This window comes from Callorhinchus milii, unplaced genomic scaffold (assembly GCF_018977255.1).
Source record: "Callorhinchus milii isolate IMCB2004 unplaced genomic scaffold, IMCB_Cmil_1.0 Scaffold31, whole genome shotgun sequence".
Classification (NCBI taxonomy): Eukaryota; Metazoa; Chordata; class Chondrichthyes; order Chimaeriformes; family Callorhinchidae; genus Callorhinchus; species Callorhinchus milii.
The window spans coordinates 1,843,589-1,861,431 of record NW_024704772.1 but is presented as its reverse complement, the minus strand read 5'-3'; the positions used below and the strand labels follow the sequence as shown (position 1 = coordinate 1,861,431).

Genomic DNA, 17,843 nt, shown 5'->3' with positions numbered 1-17,843 from the left:
GGGTTATTACCCCCGGAAAGTGATCTTCTAATCGACTAACAACCGAGTTCCTGCTTACTGCGGTGTGTATGTGTGGAGTAAGGAAACTTGCCTAAGATTTGCCCCCACCCCCATAAAATTGCTCATTCGCTTCACCGCTGTTCACGGGATATTGCTCTGTGCGAATTCATTGCCGTTTTCGCTCGCGCGGAAAAAAAAAAAAGCGCAGCCACGACAACTACTTGCCAGGTACGGTCGAAGGGGGAAGGAAAGGGGGGGGTACGATGGAATTTCGCTACGCTCTACAGTATGTTTGTTGTGAAGCGTTTTGAGGCGTAGTCTCGATATGAAAGGTGCCGTATCGGACGCAAGTGGGTTAAGAGAGTAAACCCACCGTCGCTGTGGATGTGGGACGTGAAATGTTCTGGGTTGAAATTGAGTGCTCGCGTGTTGCCACAAGAGGGCACGGGTGTGCCTGGTGCCTGTCATGTCTTCCAATGCCTTGAGCGGCTTTTGGGGGTGGGCTGACGTGTTACGTCCAGAGAATAACGAGGCAGGTCAAACCCCGTAAGCTACCCCAAACCCTGAGGCTTCAGCCTCTCTGCCCCCCCCCCGCCCTCTGGAATTCCATCCCACAGTCCCTCCGCCAGCCCCCCCCCCTCCCCTCGTCTCCCGCAAGACCGTCTCTCAAGAGACCCTTTTCGACCGCGCCTTAGGTCACCCTCCAGCCCCTAGAATATTAGAGCCTGGTGTAGAGCGCACGGCCATAGCTGGGGGGTAGGCTATTTGGCTTTGTGTGTGTGTGTGTGTATATATATATATATATATATATGTATATATTTGTATGTAAAACACAGACAAAAAGCACAGTGGGGTTTGGCTATTTAATAATACAATAACCCTCGCATTTGATACAGCACCTTATCACGTCTTCGAGACGTCTCGAAGCGCTTCACGGGACACGCTGTAAAGTGAATCGACTGTCATTTTGTGGGGGGGAAAGGTGGCAGCCGATTGCATACAGCAGTGTCCCCCGCACAGCCGTGGATTAAGCGACCAAATTATTATTATTATTTTTTTTGAATTGATTATTGCCCCCGGAAATCGACTAATAACCGGGTTTCTTTTGCTGCTAGGTAAACAGATGCGTGCGCGTGTGCGTGGGTGGAGTAAGGAAACTCGCCTAACGTTTCGCCCTACCCGGGAATCGGATCCTGGCCCGGTCGCTCAAGAGGCGAGCGCTCTAACCAATACCCCACTGGACCCCCCCCACACACCACGTTAGTGAGCGAGTGGTAAATGCACAGAACAGGCTCCCTAGGAAGACAAGACGGTGGAAGCAAGACAGTGTCGAATCTTTCAAGAAGCAGGTTAGATTAGATTTCTTTCAGGAAATAATATCTCGGGGCACAGTACAGTGCAGTACAGATCTCGGTCTTTCTTTCTTCGGTCGAGCAAGTCCCTATGTTCTTACGTAGTCGACTGTCACGGCAGCCGTGTTATCGTACCCGCCCTGGTCGATGTGGAAATGTTCGACGTAACCACTTACGTTGTCGTCGTCGTCGTCGTAGTGTCTCTGGAAGCCGGCACGGTTCAGCTTAACCCTGAGACCCACCAGAAAGACGGCAACCAGGAGCAGGAGTACGACGACCGTCACCCCCACCCCGAGGGCAAACTGCTGCCTCTTGACCCAGGAGGAGGAGGAGGAGGAGACGGTCAGAGTCTGGGCCTGGGCGCACTGCTGAGGCTCGGGCTGTAAGCAAGGACTGAAGCCCGCTCCGCCCTGGGGGATGACGCACACGTTGTAGAGAGCTCCGGGCTCAGCTCGCTCAGCTCCACCTCGCTCACGCCGCCAATCATCCTGAGCCCCTTGCTCTGCTCCCCTGTCTCGTACCTCACCTCGTACTCGTCGCCCAGGTCCCGGTCCACGTGCCAGTTGACCACCAGGGTGCTCTCGCCGATCTCGCTCACGGCGATGGTCCGGATGCGTTCGGACAGACAGAGATCTGCCGTCTTGTCCCGGCGAGCGATCAGGCCCGTCGCCATCTTCCTGGCGCGGGGGGCAACGACTGCGGGCACGAGCGGGAGGGTAGGGCGCGGGCTGGTACGGGCAGACAGAGAAACACCGCCCACGTGGACTCCGTCGCTGACGGGTTTCGGTGGCACAGTGGAGGTGTTCTGAGCATCGGGCAGACAAGTCAGTTGCTGCAGCTGCGAGAGAAACCATTTTCCGCTTGCGTTATTATTATTTATTGCTAATAATCCTCGCGTTGGTTACAACGCCTTTCACACGGAGGCCGTCTCAAAGCGCTTCGTCGAACGTACGGTGAAGCGCCGCGACAGTACGTCGCTTACGTTCTTATTGTAGTTTGGGACACAACATGGCGAGCGACTGCCAGGAATGGTGGACGGCAAACTAGATGGACCTGGGTCTTCTTTCGCCCGGCAGGCTCTTATGAAAGCCAGCGGTCGATTTGCGCACAGAGACATCCTATCGCTAATAATAATACTAGTAATAATCCGTGTATTTGACCTCACAGGATACACTGTAAGGTGAAGCGACTGGATTTTGTGGGCAAAACGCGGCAGGCAGACAATTGTGCTGGGAGCTACAGGCCAAAAATTCACCCGTGTCCTTCTCGGGCGCCCCCTACCGCCCCCCCCCCCCACCACCGGGACCGTGCCACATTCTTACCGGGACCTCGACCAACGTCAGCCCAGACAAGGCGTCAGGGGAGCCACATCGCACTCGCTCTACCTCCGTCTCGTTCCAGTCCTGGAGCCAACGTTTCAGCCAGACCAGCCTGCAGTCACAGCACCAGGGGTTCCCGCTGACCCGCAGCTGGGCCAGGGACTTCAGCCGCTTGGCGAAGTACAGCGTGTCCAGCCTGTTGTCTCTCAGGTTCAGCACCTGTAGCCGGTAGAGCCTGGAGAAGGCCTTGGAGGACACAGCCTCCAGGCTGGTGTTGTCCAGGTCGAGCTCGATCAGGAACTTCAGCCGCCGGAGGATGGAGTTGTACTGAAGGCGTCTGATCTTGTTGTTGCTCAGGTTGAGGACGGTCAGTCTGTTCGGGAGGCGCATGGCATCCGCAGACACGTTCGTCAGTGAGTTGCTGTCGAGGTGAAGCCTCTGTAAAGGACTCGAACGCTGGAAGGCGGAGGGGGAGATTTTGGAGATACGGTTTTGGCTCAGGTAGAGCCAGCGAAGGCTAGTCAGCCCCTGGAAGGTGCGAGCTGCAATCTCTGTCAGCTGGTTATCGTTGAGGTACAGAACATTCAGTTGCTTCATAGAGGAGAACAGGCCTGAGAAGGGAGGTATTATTAATAATAATAATAATCCTTGCATTTGATATAGTCACCAATTCCCTCCCTCCCCACTCCCATTGTATTAACAATGCCTTAAATTATTATTATTTAAGGTATTGTTAACCAACCGACAACTGGGTTCCTATTTACCGCTGGGTAAACAGAGGTGTGTGGAGTAAGGAAACTTTCCTAAGGTCTTGCCCTGCCCGAGAATCGAACCCGGGTCCTCTCTCTCTTGCCAGGCGAGCGCTCTGACCGCGAAGCTAATGGGACTCCACAACTCGATCCATTCGACGATAAGGAGCAAGTGGAGCCTGGCGTGATGTGAGGGGGAGTGATGGAATTTAGCGCTCGTAGAAAAAAAGGGGGTTGGGGAAGGCAGGGACTAGCGTGTACCTGGCTTCAAAGCGGAGATGAGATTGTTTGCCAGATGCAGGTAGGTGACTGCGGTGAGGTCCCTAAACACCCCCTCTTCCAGCTGTTCGATTCGGTTTTGGTCCAGGTGCAGGTACTGAAGGCTGACCAGGCCCTGGAAGGACCCAGGGTTGACCAGAGACACTTGGCTGCTTGTGAGGTGCAGGGCGATGAGATGCGAGAGGTTCGAGAAGCAGCCCGAGCCGATGAGCGGCAGGTGGTTGGACGAGAGGCGCAGTTCTCTGGTGTCGGTCGGCAGACCCTCCGGGATGCTGGTCAGCCCACCCTCACAGGTGACGTGTTGCTGGGAGACCACGCAGGAGCAGTCCGAGGGACAAGGAACACCCTGGGTGGGGGTGACTGTGCTCATTGTGGAGGCAGCGTCCCCAGCCAGACACAGCACGAGGAGCAGAGTGACTGGCTCCTCCATTTCCTTCTGTAAAGGTAAAGATACTTTATCGTTATTTGACACAGCGCCTTATCACGTCCCCGAGGCTCTTCACAGAATACACTGTAAAGTCTAGTGACTGTGTCTTGCGGGCGAAACACAGCAACGGATTGCACAGTGGTGTCCCACGAACAGACGTGGATTGAGTGACCAAATTATTATTATTTTTTGAAGGGGTTATTGGCCCTGGAAAAGCAACGCGCCCATCGACTAATCACCGGGAGTTCTTACTTACTGCTATGTAAGCAGAGGTGTGTGGAGTTAGGAAACTTGCCTGCGATTTGACCCTGCCCGGGAATCGAACCCAGGTCCTCTCGCTTGCGAGGTAAGGACGCTGTGCTACGGGATTCCACGTTGAAATAATAATAATCCTCACAATCTGACATCGTCGCTTGTCACGTGGTCGACACAGAATCAAACGTGGCCGTGCATTTTGTGGGCGAAACGCGGCAGCCAAATGCGCACAGCAGCCGCCCACAAACAGTGGTGGATTGAGTGGACCCAACTATTATTATTATTATTTGGAAAGGGATCATTTTCTGCACATCGCTTTGAGGCGGGAGTGGTGAGAAAAAAGGCTTATAAAAAAATCCCATTAACATTCCCTGTGCCTTTCGTGTTCCCGTGTTTACCCGAGTTTATTTTCCCGGCTTGCAAGGCGGGGGGGGGAAAAAAAAGAGTCAGCTTATGTGAGCTGCGAAAGTCAACAGAGGAAATCGCTTGTGGGGAGGTCAACAGTGCAGAACCTCTCCTGACGGAATACTCTTATCTGGAGAACAGAACCAACCTTCTTTTTCCTGCAGTTTTTTTTCTCTCTCTCGTTCACGCCTAAATATCTGGGAAACAGACTACAAGCCAATGTTGTGAGACTGTTTGAGGCGGGTAGAAGTAACCTCCAACCTTCCCCTTCGGTGTTTCGCCCGCAAAATACACAGTCACTCCACTTTGCAGTAAATTCTGTGAAGTGCTTTGAGTTTTATTTGCTTTAAAAATACATCTATATATATATATATATATAATTATCTCCAAATACAAGTGAGACAAAAGAGTTTCTCATCATGATATACAGGGCACTGAACTCACCATTTATAATAATGATGATGATGATAATAATAATCTTTGCATTTGATATAGAACCTTATGCTGTTGAGACGTCTCAAAGCGCTTCACGGAATACACTGTGAGATGAATTGACTGTATTTTGTGGATGAAACGCGCTTGAGTGACCAATTTTTTTTTTGGAAGAGATTATTACCCCCGGAAAATCGATCTGCCAATCGACTAACAACTGCTGGGTAAACAGAGGCGTGTGTATGAAGTAAGGCGACTTGCCTGAGGTTTTGTTCTGCTGGGGGAATCAAATCCAGGTCCTCTTGCTTGCGAGGCAAGTACTCTAACCAATACACTGCAGGACTTTACTTGATACAATGCCTGTAACACCAACAACATGCCAAGGATGTAATGGTTTCAACCACACCCTGGGTAAACTCCCAAAGGTATTGGGAAAGCCTGCCTCAGTTTCCTTTGCATTTGACGCAGGCATCTCTAAACATTTCGAAGCTGTCCGTAAAGTATTGTGACTGCGTATTTCTGTAGGGAGTTTTGCTCACAGCAACTAATAATAATAATAATAATCCTTTTGTTTCATATAGCGGCACAAATAGCAATGACTCAATATTATTATGTAGGAGATTGTCGGCCAGAACACTAAAGGGGAAGAGAGAGAGAAACTTCTCTTCTCTTTTCCGATTTAGCATTGACCCTTAACATCTTTTCCGAAGGACGGCAGCTCTGATAGTTCAACGGTGCCCTGTACTGTCAGCCTGGACTGCGTGCTCAAAGTCGAGAAGAGTAGGGGACTTGAACCCACAACCTTCTGACCCAGAGGTGAGAGGGGGTACCGAATAAGCCAAGGTGACACCTCTCTAAGAAGTGTTGAGAATCAGTCTCGGCTGTCACTTGGGGAATAGGTGCTGTGCTTTGAACGGGAGACAATCCTCTGGGTCATAAACTTAAGCTGCTTGCGAAACAGTCGCTATTATTATTACGTTATACAGTGAATCCGTGAAGGCCTTTGAGAGATGTCCTCCCGACGCGATAAGACGGTGTATCAAATGTGAGGATGATTATTATTATTATTATTAGAATGCAAGGTTATTACTGAGCCAGAGTGAGCTCGAAATAATGGGAATTGTCTCTCACCTCTGAGTAGGTAGCCGGTCCCTCCTGTGATGTGCGTGTGTGTGAGTGGAAGGGAAGGAGAGTCCCTGTAGCCTGGTTGTCCTCACTGCTGGACGGCTCGGTTTCCTCGAGTGGTCCCGAGCTGGGCTGGGCTTGTCTCGTCTTTGGCTGGCTTGTCAGCTCTCGCAGCCCGAAGGGGCAGGTGTTGGGTGGGTTGGCAGGACTGCTATGCTGCTCTCTTGCTCCGTCTCTGGGCATAGAGCAAGCGAGAGCCAGAGCCGGCGAGCAAGCAGGAAGCACGGAACGGAAATGGAGTTTCCTGCCATTGTCCACAGCTGGGGGAGGGCGGAGGGGGAAGGGGAACAGTGGGAAGAGGGAGGGAGGGGAATAGCAGAAGGAATAATTATAATAATAATCAAGGGGAATAATAATAACTATAATAATCCTTGCATTTGACGTACCATGTTATCACATCGCCGAGTCGTCTCAAAGCGCTTCACAAGATATACTGTAAAGTGCAGTGACTGTTCATTTTGTGGGCGAAACAATAATAATAATAATAATAATCCTTGCATTTGATATAGCGCTTTTCACGTCGGGAGGACGTCCCAAAGCGCTTCACAGAACATAATAATAATAATAATAATAATCCTTGCATTTGATATAGCGCTTTTCACGTCGGGAGGACGTCCCAAAGCGCTTCACAGAACATACAGCAAAGTGAATTGACTGTATATTTGTGGGCAAACAAAGCAGCCGATTGCACCCAGCAGCGTCCCACAAACAGTTGAAGGGATTGTTACCCCCGGAAAAGCGACCCACTATCGACTGACAACCGGGCTTCTACTTACTGCCAGGTTAACAGTGTGGGGTGTAAGGAAATCGCCCAGGTTTCACCCTGTGCGGGAATCGAACCCAAGTCCCCTCTCCACTTGTGAGGTGGTTGCTCTAACCACTACGCTACAGGACTCTTGACTGTGTATTTTCTGGGCGGTACACCAGATCCTGTCGCCCTGGTGGAAACGAGAAGAGAGCTTTCCTCTCGGTGTCGGTGTGGAGTTCAAGAGGGAAGTTAGACGAGTTGAAGTGGTGAAGGATGGAGACTTGAAGTGGAGTGGGGATAGGGCAGAGCAGCGGCATTGAACGAACACCGGGCTTTGTGACTCAGTGCAGACTCTGATGGGTCCTCACTTTGACCTTGAAGGAGGCGAAGGAAAGGAGATATACACCTGTCTCACCACCTTCGCCTTCGTTCATCTTTCCGTCTCTACCCCCCTAGCCCCCACCCACCCCTTTCGCATCCAACCCACAGCTCGGCTGCAAATCCTCGACTGCCCGGCAGTGACTTGGGACATCCTCCCAAAGTGCTGTATAAATGCAGTTTTTTTTTGTTCGTCGCTGCCTCGAAACTCTGGAATACTCTCCCTCAGTCCCTCTGCCTTAACCCCCCCCCAACCCCCTCCGCCCCGGCCCCTTCTTCAAGTCCCGCCTGAAAACCTTCACCCCCCCCCCACCCCTCCATGGCTCAAAGTCAGACGCTTTGAGATGTTATCCTGCGTGGAGGACACTATATAAATGTCCGTTATCGTTGTTGTTAAATTTCTCTGATGGGGGGGGTGCTGGAATGACTGCTGTACACAAGCATCGCCCCCACCCACCCAACACAGCAACTCCAGTTTTCCCCCATCTTTCAGCCAGAGAGAGTCGGATGTTTGAGTAACGCACAAACACACACATGTATAACAATTACCATGCTGTATTGGGAGAGAGGAAACGAGGGCAGAGAGCTTAGCTGGACAATGCAGCTCCTGTATAGCAGTAAGATGTCTTCCGCACACTCCTGGCACTCAGAGACAACTCTCTGCTGTGTTATTTTTATTCCCCGACCAGCCTTTTTTTTACACACACGCAAGGATTTTCTCAGACTCTTTGCAGTGTGTGTGAAGGGGCCCCTGAGAGGAGCTACTGTGGCTGAGAGTAATAGCATCTTCGTAAATTTTGGATCCCCCCCCACGCCCCCCAACTCCCTCCTCCAGGTATCTCTGGCTGATCCTGTAGCATTAGTGGTTAGAGCGGAACCTTAGGCAAGTTTGCTCACTCCACGCACACGCCACTGTTTACCCAGCAGTAGGTAGGAACCCGGTTGTTAATCGATCGGGGAATCGCTTTCCTGGGTAATAATCCCTCCCACCCCAAAGGCAAATTTGGTCACTCAATCCACGGCTGGTTGTGGGGGACGCTGCTGTGCGCAATTGGCTGCCGCGTTTCGCCCACAAAATACACAGCCGATCCACTTTACGGTGTATTTCTGTGAAGGGCTTTGAGACGTCTTGACGACATGATAAGGCGCTAAATCAAACCCTCCACCCTGACGAGACCACACGCGTTCTACCAGGAAGGGGGCGCTCAAGAGGGAACGAGAGCAGGAACCCGGGGTTCCTTTCCTCCTCCCTAACACGTCGTCGAGACGTCTCAAAGCGCTTCAAAGGATTTAGTGTAAACTGGAGGGACTGTTTGTTCTGTGGGTGAAACGCGGCAGCCAGTTGCGCACAGCGACGTCCCCACAAACAGTCCCACAAAGGTTACGCTGAAAGGCCTCTTTGTCCGTGTACCTGGAGCTGAGAGAGCTGCTCCCCGCGGGATTAAGACGGCGAACAGACTTCTCCGTGGTCAGTCAGCGGAAAATTCCAAGACGGATTCATTTGCAATCATGCCACCCACCCTCTACCCTTCCACTCACACCCTCTAACGCCTCCCTCTCCGACCTCTTCCCCTGGACGCAGCCACGCAGGTCAGGCTAACACTGGTCCCTTCAAAGCTCCAGTGTGTCTGTTGGGAATTTCTCAAACAGCTTCGAGAAAGGCGAGGAGTCTCAAGTCTGACAGCTCAGCTTGAAGCCTCTGCTTGCCTACGTACATGCCTGTGGTTCAGTCTCGCAAGGATTTCAGGACACGCATACATCGACTGTCGACTGGAGGTCTTAGCTTCAAGCAAAAGAAACTGATTCAAATAACTAACCCAGGAGCCCAGCAAAGGTAAGCGACTGTTAAAGTTAATAATAAAAATAATCCTTGCTTTTTTTTTGAAATAGCGCCTTATCGCTTCGCTGAGACGTCTCAAAGATATATCGAGACTTCACAAGGTATATAAATGACTGTGTATTTTGTGGATGAAACACGGCAGCCAAATGTGCACAGGAGCATCCACGAACAGTCGTGGATTGATTTTGGAGGGTTTATTACCCCCAGAAAGCAATCCCCCAATCAACTAATAAACGGGTTCCTACTTACTGCTAGGGAAACAGAGGCGTGTGTGTGTGTGGAGTAAGGAAACTTGTCTAAGATTTCGCCCTGTCCAGGGAATCGAACCCGGGTCCACTTACTTGCGAGATGTGTGCGCAAACCACTATTCTACGGGATAGCAAACTGTTGTTTAACCGTTAGCTTTAAAATAGAAATCGCATCCATCGAGGCTCAATGAGTTTATCCGGTGAGTGTCTGACTTGTTTACAGTCAGTGTAAAGTCCCTGGTTCAATTCCCCACTCTGTGTTGAGACACCACTTTACAGTGGGTCCTGTGAAGCGCTCTGAGACCTCTCGACGACACCATAAGGCGTTAGGTTAAATGCAAGGATTATCATGTTGCTTGCAGATATTTGAAGCAAGCTGGAGAGTCTTTCTCTCCCTCTCTCTCTCTCTCTCTCTCCCGCCAGCCTGTAATCCTGCTCAGCTCGTGTTAACCCTGCAAGCCAAAGCCCTAACGGGTAGAGTGGTCCTAGCTGGACAAGCAGGGGGAAAGCTTGGCCAGACAGCGCTCTCAATGGGCAAGCTGTGCGGTCTTAGCTGGTTAGACTCCAGCATTTACCCCAGTGCACACTCCGGGGACAACAAGCCTGTGCCTAATACTCTCCGGAATTCGGTAAGCAGGATGCATCCCTCCAGTGAGAGTGTGCATTCCATTCCAACCATCTATCCCTGGGATTTCCATATGTGGGTGGAATACATGGAATTCTCAGTTAGGTTTGGAGAGACTTAAGCAGCGGTGATGGGTATCTGTGTGTGTCAGACACCCGGCTGACCAAAAATGTAAACTTCCAGATGTTTCTATAATAATAATAACATTAATAATAATAATCCTTGCATTTGATCTTTGAGATGTCTCAAAGCGCTTCCCAAAATATACTGTAAAGTGAATTGACTGTATATTTTATGGGGAAAACTCAGCAGCCAACTGCGCACAGCAGTGTCCCACCTACTTACTGCTGGGTAGTGTGGAATAAGGAAACTTGTCTAAGGTTGCGCCCTGGCCCTGTATCAAAACCAACCCCTTTTAAGAGTTTCTCAGTCATTAGCCCAGATCTGCCGGCCTTTCGGTCACAAAACGCTGCCAAAGCAAACGCCAGTCAATCACGGGCTCACTCATGTAAAATCATCAGCTCGCTGTTCTCCGAGGGGAGCTTTGTAGGTTTTATTTCACCTGCGTTCAGAGCTATTGGGGCCTTTGTGTTCCTTGTCAATGCACAATAACAATATTAATCCTTGCACTTGATACAGCGCCTAATCACGTCGTTGAGACGTCTCAAAGCGCTTCGCAGAATACACTGCAAAGTGGAGTGACTGTCTAGTTTGTGGGTGGAATTTTGGCTGATGATGTGACATTGGCTAATTGTTTTCTCTGGTGTGTATATCTACGGCTCACTCTCTGTACCACTCCCTGCTTTTATTCATCATTTATTATTTCATCTTCGCAGATGTTTAAGGTGGGTCCAAGCCGGGGTGTGTCTCTCAGCTGCTGGGGTCTGGTCGCTGCTCTCACTGCTATGGTGGTCGATGCTGGGTTTTGTCCACCAAACTGTATCTGTGACAACATCCACGGGGCAGTCAGCTGTATCAGGAAACAACTAACTGAGATTCCCATCACCATCCCTGAGGTTGGTACAGTTGTGGGCAACTTTGGGTCAGCTAAGTCCTCTCCATTAGCAACTGCTCAGTTGAGCTGGTTCCAAGTGATAGGCTTGGCAATGGAATATCAATAGAATAATAATAATAATCCTTAGGTTTAAGATGTAGCGCCTCATCACGTCCTTGAGATGTCTCGAAGCGCTTCACAGAATGCGCTGCAAAGTGGATTGACTGTGTATTTTTGTGGGTGAAACTTGGCAGCCAATTACGCACGCAGTCATGGATTGAGTGACCACAATTTTATTGGTTTGTATCACGCCCGGAAAGCGATCTTCCAATCGACTAACAACCAGGTTCCTAGTAACTGAGATGTGTGTGTGTGTGTGTGTGGAGTAAGTAAGGACACTTGCTTAAAGTTTTGTCCTGCCCAGGTCCTCTCGCTCGCTCACTCGGCACTATCCACTATGCTAAGGGACTCAAGAAGGGTAGAAGGGGGCAAACGTAAAGCAAATGGCTGAAAGTACATAACACCACTTGTTGCTTTACAACAGGCGACCAAGAAGCTTGACGTCAGAGGGAACAACATCAAAGTGATTGAGAATGGAGCTTTCTATCCCATCCCCTATCTGACCCACCTGAACCTGCAGAAGTGCAAGCTCCAGCGACTAGCAGAAGGTGCCTTCCGTGGCCTGGGGAGACTGATCTACCTGAATGTGGGGTTCAACGACATCGAGTTTATCTACCAGGAGACCTTCGACGGCCTCTCATCCCTCCAGCAGCTCATAATAGACAACAACAAGATAGAGGAGATATCTCCAGGGTCCTTCACCCAGCTAGGGTTCCTTAACTTCCTGAACTTGGGTGAGAACATGTTGGTCTATCTGCCCAACATGCTGTTCCAGGGCCTGTTGCAGATCAGGTACATCCGCCTTTCCAAAAACATGGTCAACAATATCGCTGATGAAGCCTTTGCTGGGCTCTGGACATTGAAGAGGTTGAGTCTGGACGGTAATGAGCTACAGTACTTTCCCAGTGAGGCGCTATCTAGGATGACGGAGGTGACCAGGCTGGATCTGGGTGGGAACCCGATGACCTACTTGGGGGAGGAGGCAGTTCGCATGCGATCGCTGAAACATCTGTCCATGGAGAACATGTCTCTTCAAGACATGTCCCTCTTAGCTTTCCAGTGGTGCCCCAAGCTGACAGTACTCGACCTCCAATACAATCAGCTGCGTTCCCTCCAGCCCTTGGTCGGAGTTGAAACCTTGAGGAAGGTTAACCTGACCGGCAATCCCATACAGTGTAATTGCTTCATGCGGCCTTTCAGGGAGTGGATATCTAACTATACCAATCTGAAGGCAGAGGTGTTCTGTAGGAACCCCGGCTTGTTCAGAGGCGAGAGGCTTGATTCCCTACGTCCGGTCGACCTCAGATGCGATAGTCAACAGTCCTCAGACTATGAGGAAGAGGAGAACCAGGAGCCGGAGGAGAGCAAGGTGAAGACTGGGGAAGAACACCTTCCCTGCCCAGAGCACTGCGACTGCAAGCACGACCTCCAGCATTCCAGCTGCGAGGGCAAGTTGCTTCGCAAGATCCCGAAGGGATTCCCGAAGGATTCCCAGCTCCTGGACATGAGGCACAATGATTTCCAAGTGGTCCCCAGGAACGCCTTCATGGAGACCAAGCACCTGGTCTCTCTTCACCTGCAGAGCTGCAGGATCCACGATGTTCAACCAGGAGCCTTCCGAGCCTTGGCCAAATTGGTCTACCTTTACCTGTCGGGCAACGAGATCTCAAGCCTCGAGCCTTCTGCCTTCGAAGGCCTTCCGCAGCTCACCTACCTGTACTTAGATCTCAACAAGTTGACCTCCGTACCCAAGGGCTCCTTCAAGCTCCTCCCGAACCTCTTCGCCCTCCACTTGGAACACAACCCCATCCCCCTATTCACCGCGGAGAACGTGGAAGGAGCGGAGAACGTGCGGTGGCTGTATCTGACCGGCACCAACCTCACCTACGTCGAACCCAATGCCCTGGCTGCCGTCCAGGGGTTGCAGAAACTCTTCCTGGACGAGAACAAACTGAGCGAGGTGCCCACCGAGGCCCTGAGGGGACTGCATGTTCTGGACGAGCTCAAGCTCTCCAGGAATCCCATCAGACAGATCGGAAGCAAAGCCTTCCTCCCCGTGTCTGACTCTCTCCAACACCTGTGGTTGGACAATATGGGTGTGGAGGAGGTAAGGTTTGCTTTTATTATTATAAATAATAATAATAATCCTTGCATTTGACATAGCACCTTATCACGTCGTCGAGACGTCCTCCTGACGTAAAAGGTGCTAAACAAATGTGATTCATTGTTGTTGTCTCAAAGCTCTTCCCGGAATATACTGTAAAGTGAATTGACTGTGTATTTTGCGGGTGAGATGCGGCAGCCAATTGCGCACAAACAGTCGTGGAGATTGAGTGACCAAATTATTTGTTTGAAGGGATTGTAATCCCCGGAAAGCGATTCCCCCGATCGATTAACAACCGGGTTCGGACTTGCTGCTGGGTAAACAAAGGCAAGTTGCCTTACTCCACACACGCAAGCCAAAGGTTTTGCCCCGGCCCGCCCGGGAATCGAACCCGGATCCTCTCGCTTGCGAGGCGAGGCGCTATAACCAGCGCACCACAGGACGCCACAACCAACAGCCTCAGATCCATTCAGATCCGATGTTCCCGTTTATTCTCTTCAGAGCTCAGTTGCCTCATCGCCTGGTGCAGGAGAATAGGAGGAGCTTTAAGTTTGACCGACAGCTGGGTTGAGCATTTCTCTCTCTCTCTCTCTCTCCCCACCCCCCCGCCCCCACCCACCCCCCACCCCCGTCACCATCACTGCAAGGCTGAGCAATCCAGACCAGAGCAGTTCCAACCAGTTGTGAAATTGCAGGACAATACATTTCAAAAAATGAAAGGAATTTAGGTTCGCTGTGCACAGTGGGATTGAGAGCAGAACATTACTCTGGCCTTTAGTACCTAATTCCACTCAGTGAGAGGCCTACATTGTGTAAGGGATGAGCAGTAGGTAACCACCAAATTACTAGTCCCTTAGAGTAGTGATTAGAGCACTTGCCTCGCAAGCGAGAGGACCTGGGTTCGAGCGGGGCAATACCTTAGGCACGTTTCCTTACTCCACACTCAGTTAGAGCAATAAGTAGGAGCCCGCTCGTTAGTCGATTGGGGGAATCGCTTTCGGGGTTAATAATTCCTTCCAGGAAATTTTTTTTATGAAGAATAATTTGGTTACTCAATCCACAACTGATTGTGGGACCCCGCTGTGCGCAATTGGCTACCGCGTTTCGCCCACAAAATACGCAGCCCATCCTCTTTGAGGTATGTCCAGTGAAGCGCTTTGAGACGCCTCAATGATGTGATGAGGATTAGTGGTTGCTTTGTTTAAAATTACTCATCATTCTGTCCATAATTTTACTTGTAATATTACCCCCGGAAAGCGATCCGGGAACCGACTATCAACTGGGTTCCTACTTACTGCTGGGTAAGCAGCGGCGTGTGTGTGGAGTAAGAAAACCTGCCTAAGGCTTTGCCCTGCTCGGGAATCGAACCCGGTTCCTCTCGCTTGCGAGGCGAGCGTGTGCTAACCACGATGCTACTGGGTACTCCATGTTCCTCCGCTACATGTTTGCTCCCTTCCTTGCAGATCTCCGACGGGGCCTTTGCTGGGCTGGGAGCAGGATTGAAGAGTCTGCATTTGGACCATAACAAACTGAGCCACATTCCAAACCTGAAGCAATTCAGGAGCCTGGACACGATCAATCTATCCAATAATCCATTGAACTGTGACTGCCGACTGCTCCATCTCCGCAGGTAAAAGCTCTTGGCGAACCTCAACCCAAACGATCCTATTTATTAAAGTTCTTTAACAGCATTCCTTAATTGAGGAATTCTATGGTAAGTAATCCCATTGGATTCATGGAATGGTATGAATCCTGGGGAGAATGAGATCTTAAGCAACTTTCCTTGGCCTATAAACAGAGTACGTAAATCTAGACAGGTGGATAATGCTACTACTAATAATAATAATCCTTGAATTTGATGTAGACATCGCTGAGACCTCTCACGGAATATACCGTAAAGTGGATGGACTCTATATTTTGTAGGTGGGTGAAACGCGGCAGCCAATTGCACACAGAAGTGTCCCACAAACAGTCGTGGATTGAGTGACCGTAATTTTTTTGGAGGGATTATTACCCCTCGGAAAGCGATGTGCCAATCAATTAACAACTGGGTTCTTACTTACTGCTGGGTAAACAGAGACGTGTGGGTGTGTGTGGGTGGGGGGGGCTGTGGGGGAGTAAGGAAACTTGCCTAAGAATTCGCCCTGACCTGCCCGGGAATCAAACCCAGGTCCTCTCGCTTGCGAGGTGAGCGTTCCAACCAATCCGCCACGATGCCTAATCATTGAGTAACACTTTGAATGTCTTGTCTTTTAAAGATGGATAGAAAGTTCTAACCTTAAGGTGACTGCCACGTGTGCCTTACCCAAAGACGCCGCTGGGCTGGATGTGAAGTTCGCTCCCTTTAAGAACTGCAACGGGACACGTAAGGCAGTGCCTGCAGCGAACAAGAAGAAGAAGGTTCTTAAGAGAAAGAAAAGTAGGAGCATGACATAGACAATACAGTAGAAACGACCCTATGTAATGGACTGTATATACCCCGGGCAATCTGGCAACAGAATGGGTGAACAAACAGAGAGAACAAGGGACATCTTTGATGTTTCTAAATAGGAGGCTTGTTTATCTCAACACCCCCCACTACCCACGCCCCCCACCACCACCCCACCCTCCCGCTCGATTTCAAGATCCTCTCACTCGTCTACAAATCCCTTCACACCCTGGCACCTCCCTACCTCTCTGACCTCTCTTCCCCACTCCACTACTCGCTGCCCCCGCTCAGCTCCGGTCTCCTGCTTGTCCCTCGGCCCCCTCCCTCTGCCCCACCATTGTCGGCCACACTTTCAGCCACTATACCCCGAGGATTTGGAACTCCCCCCCTCAATCCCTCCGCCTCGCCCCTCCTCCTTCCCTGCTTTTAGATCAGACTGAAGGCTTTCCTCTTCGACCATACTTACGGTCAGCTCCCTCCCCTCTTGCTTGGGGTCAGGCTCCATCACCTTTAAATGCTCCGAGATGCTTCCCCCTTATGAGGGGTGCGGTGTAAATGCAAGTTGTTGTTGTCTCTTCTGTTGTTTGTGGGTTATTTAGGATTAAACAAGAGTTCTTGGAGTCGGGGAATTTTGGAAGACGGAATCAAGAGTCTTAAACAAGAGAAATCTTACACTGGAAACGCACCCACTCCTCTTCCCATTGGGAGAAGGAATCTTCCCACTCGAAGGAGGAAAGCTCTCCTCAGACTCCATTAAACATCACACCTTTCATATGTTTTCTTTAAACAGGTGTCCTAATGGCGAAACCAATTTTCTTTCCAACAGCTTCATCAGAAGATACCTACAGATATAAGTTCGTAGACAAATCTGCCCAGAACCTTGTAGATAGGGGAGTTGTTTATTTTTTTTCGAGATACTTTTCCATCCCATTTTCTGTCTCTTTGACCCCGTCTTTTGTCAACCTCCTCAAAGTTCATTCTCTTTCCCTTTTCGCTCGGTGATCACTCCGTTGCGTTTGGGCGAAGAGGTGCAAGCGACGTGTCCACCGGAAGTGAAAGGTGCCAGCTATACCTAGTCCAAGTTCTGCACGACTTTGTCGATCAAATTTCCTGTAAGGCGTGAGCGAGTAGGAGATGATCATTTTACCCTTGTGTTTATGCAGACTCTGTAGTGACACAAACTCATGTTACATCAAATAAAAAGCGTACACTTGCTTCCCGTGCTCTCCAGAACCTGTTAGCCTGGCAGCTGTCAGCTTGGCTCAGTTGATAGCCTGTCGGGTTTCTCTTCTCTCTTCAGTCGGGTCGTCCGACCCATGCCGAGACCCACCGTCGTTGCTTGAGAGTCCCAACTTACCGCTCTGCTACTGTCAAGCATTCTGCGGCGCGACACCGCGTGAGGGGTGCTATGTAAGTGCAAGTTGTTGCTGTTGTTGCTCCCTGGAACCGGGGCTGAATAGTTGATTGGTATCCAGTGACCTCTGCAGGAGGTGGACATGTTTGCACGTGCCTGAGTTGGTTATACATCTGGTTGAACACTTCTCCCCTGTCAAAGTTGGTGCGCAACACGCTGGCGATTTCTATCGCTCGCGTCTTCGAGACCAGCACTCGGAGTCCTGTAGTGGACGGAGCCCTCGCCTCGCGAGAGGAGTATTGTTGTTATTACTACAACAACAACAACAACAAGATTCCATTTATAGAGCGCCTTTCACGTCGGGAGGACGTCCCGAGGCGCTGGACAGTTGGGTCAGGACCCGAGCATTGGGGGGGAAATGGTCAGGGTGAGGGGAGGGAAGGGAGGGGGCGAGGAGGGGTAGAGAGTCGAGAGGGGAGCTGAAGGCACGGTCGAAGGCAAGGGAGGGGGCGAGGAGGGGGTAGAGAGTCGAGAGGGGAGCTGAAGGCACGGTCGAAGGCAAAACGCATCTCGGCACATAGGGCGCTAGGAAGTAGCTGAT

General features: G+C 50.7%; 2 protein-coding genes across 2 annotated transcripts; one reads left to right on the top strand and one right to left on the bottom strand.

Moving 5' to 3' along the window:
• Positions 1 to 1,066: 1,066 nt before the first annotated feature.
• On the bottom strand, positions 1,067 to 6,598 carry LOC103189238 (chondroadherin). The gene is made up of 4 exons (XM_007909572.2): positions 6,350 to 6,598; positions 3,682 to 4,135; positions 2,675 to 3,282; positions 1,067 to 2,190 (listed from the first exon to the last, which is right to left on the bottom strand). Exons 1-4 carry the CDS (start codon positions 6,584 to 6,586, stop codon positions 1,696 to 1,698), a joined length of 1,794 nt encoding a protein of 597 aa, XP_007907763.2. The 5' UTR covers positions 6,587 to 6,598; the 3' UTR covers positions 1,067 to 1,695.
• Positions 6,599 to 11,101: 4,503 nt separating this feature from the next.
• Positions 11,102 to 16,048, top strand: LOC103189239 (chondroadherin-like protein). Its single transcript, XM_007909573.2, has 4 exons — positions 11,102 to 11,258; positions 11,781 to 13,463; positions 14,924 to 15,090; positions 15,719 to 16,048. The coding sequence occupies exons 1-4, from the start codon at positions 11,148 to 11,150 to the stop codon at positions 15,894 to 15,896; spliced, it is 2,139 nt and encodes a 712-aa protein (XP_007907764.2). The 5' UTR covers positions 11,102 to 11,147; the 3' UTR covers positions 15,897 to 16,048.
• The last annotated feature ends 1,795 nt before the right edge of the window (positions 16,049 to 17,843 follow it).

What these genes read in the sequence shown, in the direction of transcription:
- LOC103189238 (XM_007909572.2), bottom strand. Translation starts at nt 6,586, where the DNA reads ATGCCCAGAGACGGAGCAAGAGAGCAGCATAGCAGTCCTGCCAACCCA. An exon ending in GACCGGCTACCTACTCAGAG is followed by an intron (nt 4,136 to 6,349) that starts GTGAGAGACAAT and finishes TTACCTTTACAG; the next exon opens with AAGGAAATGGAGGAGCCAGT. An exon ending in TGACGTTGGTCGAGGTCCCG is followed by an intron (nt 2,191 to 2,674) that starts GTAAGAATGTGG and finishes TTTCTCTCGCAG; the next exon opens with CTGCAGCAACTGACTTGTCT.
- LOC103189239 (XM_007909573.2), top strand. Translation starts at nt 11,148, where the DNA reads ATGGTGGTCGATGCTGGGTTTTGTCCACCAAACTGTATCTGTGACAAC. An exon ending in ACAATATGGGTGTGGAGGAG is followed by an intron (nt 13,464 to 14,923) that starts GTAAGGTTTGCT and finishes CCTTCCTTGCAG; the next exon opens with ATCTCCGACGGGGCCTTTGC. An exon ending in CGACTGCTCCATCTCCGCAG is followed by an intron (nt 15,091 to 15,718) that starts GTAAAAGCTCTT and finishes TGTCTTTTAAAG; the next exon opens with ATGGATAGAAAGTTCTAACC.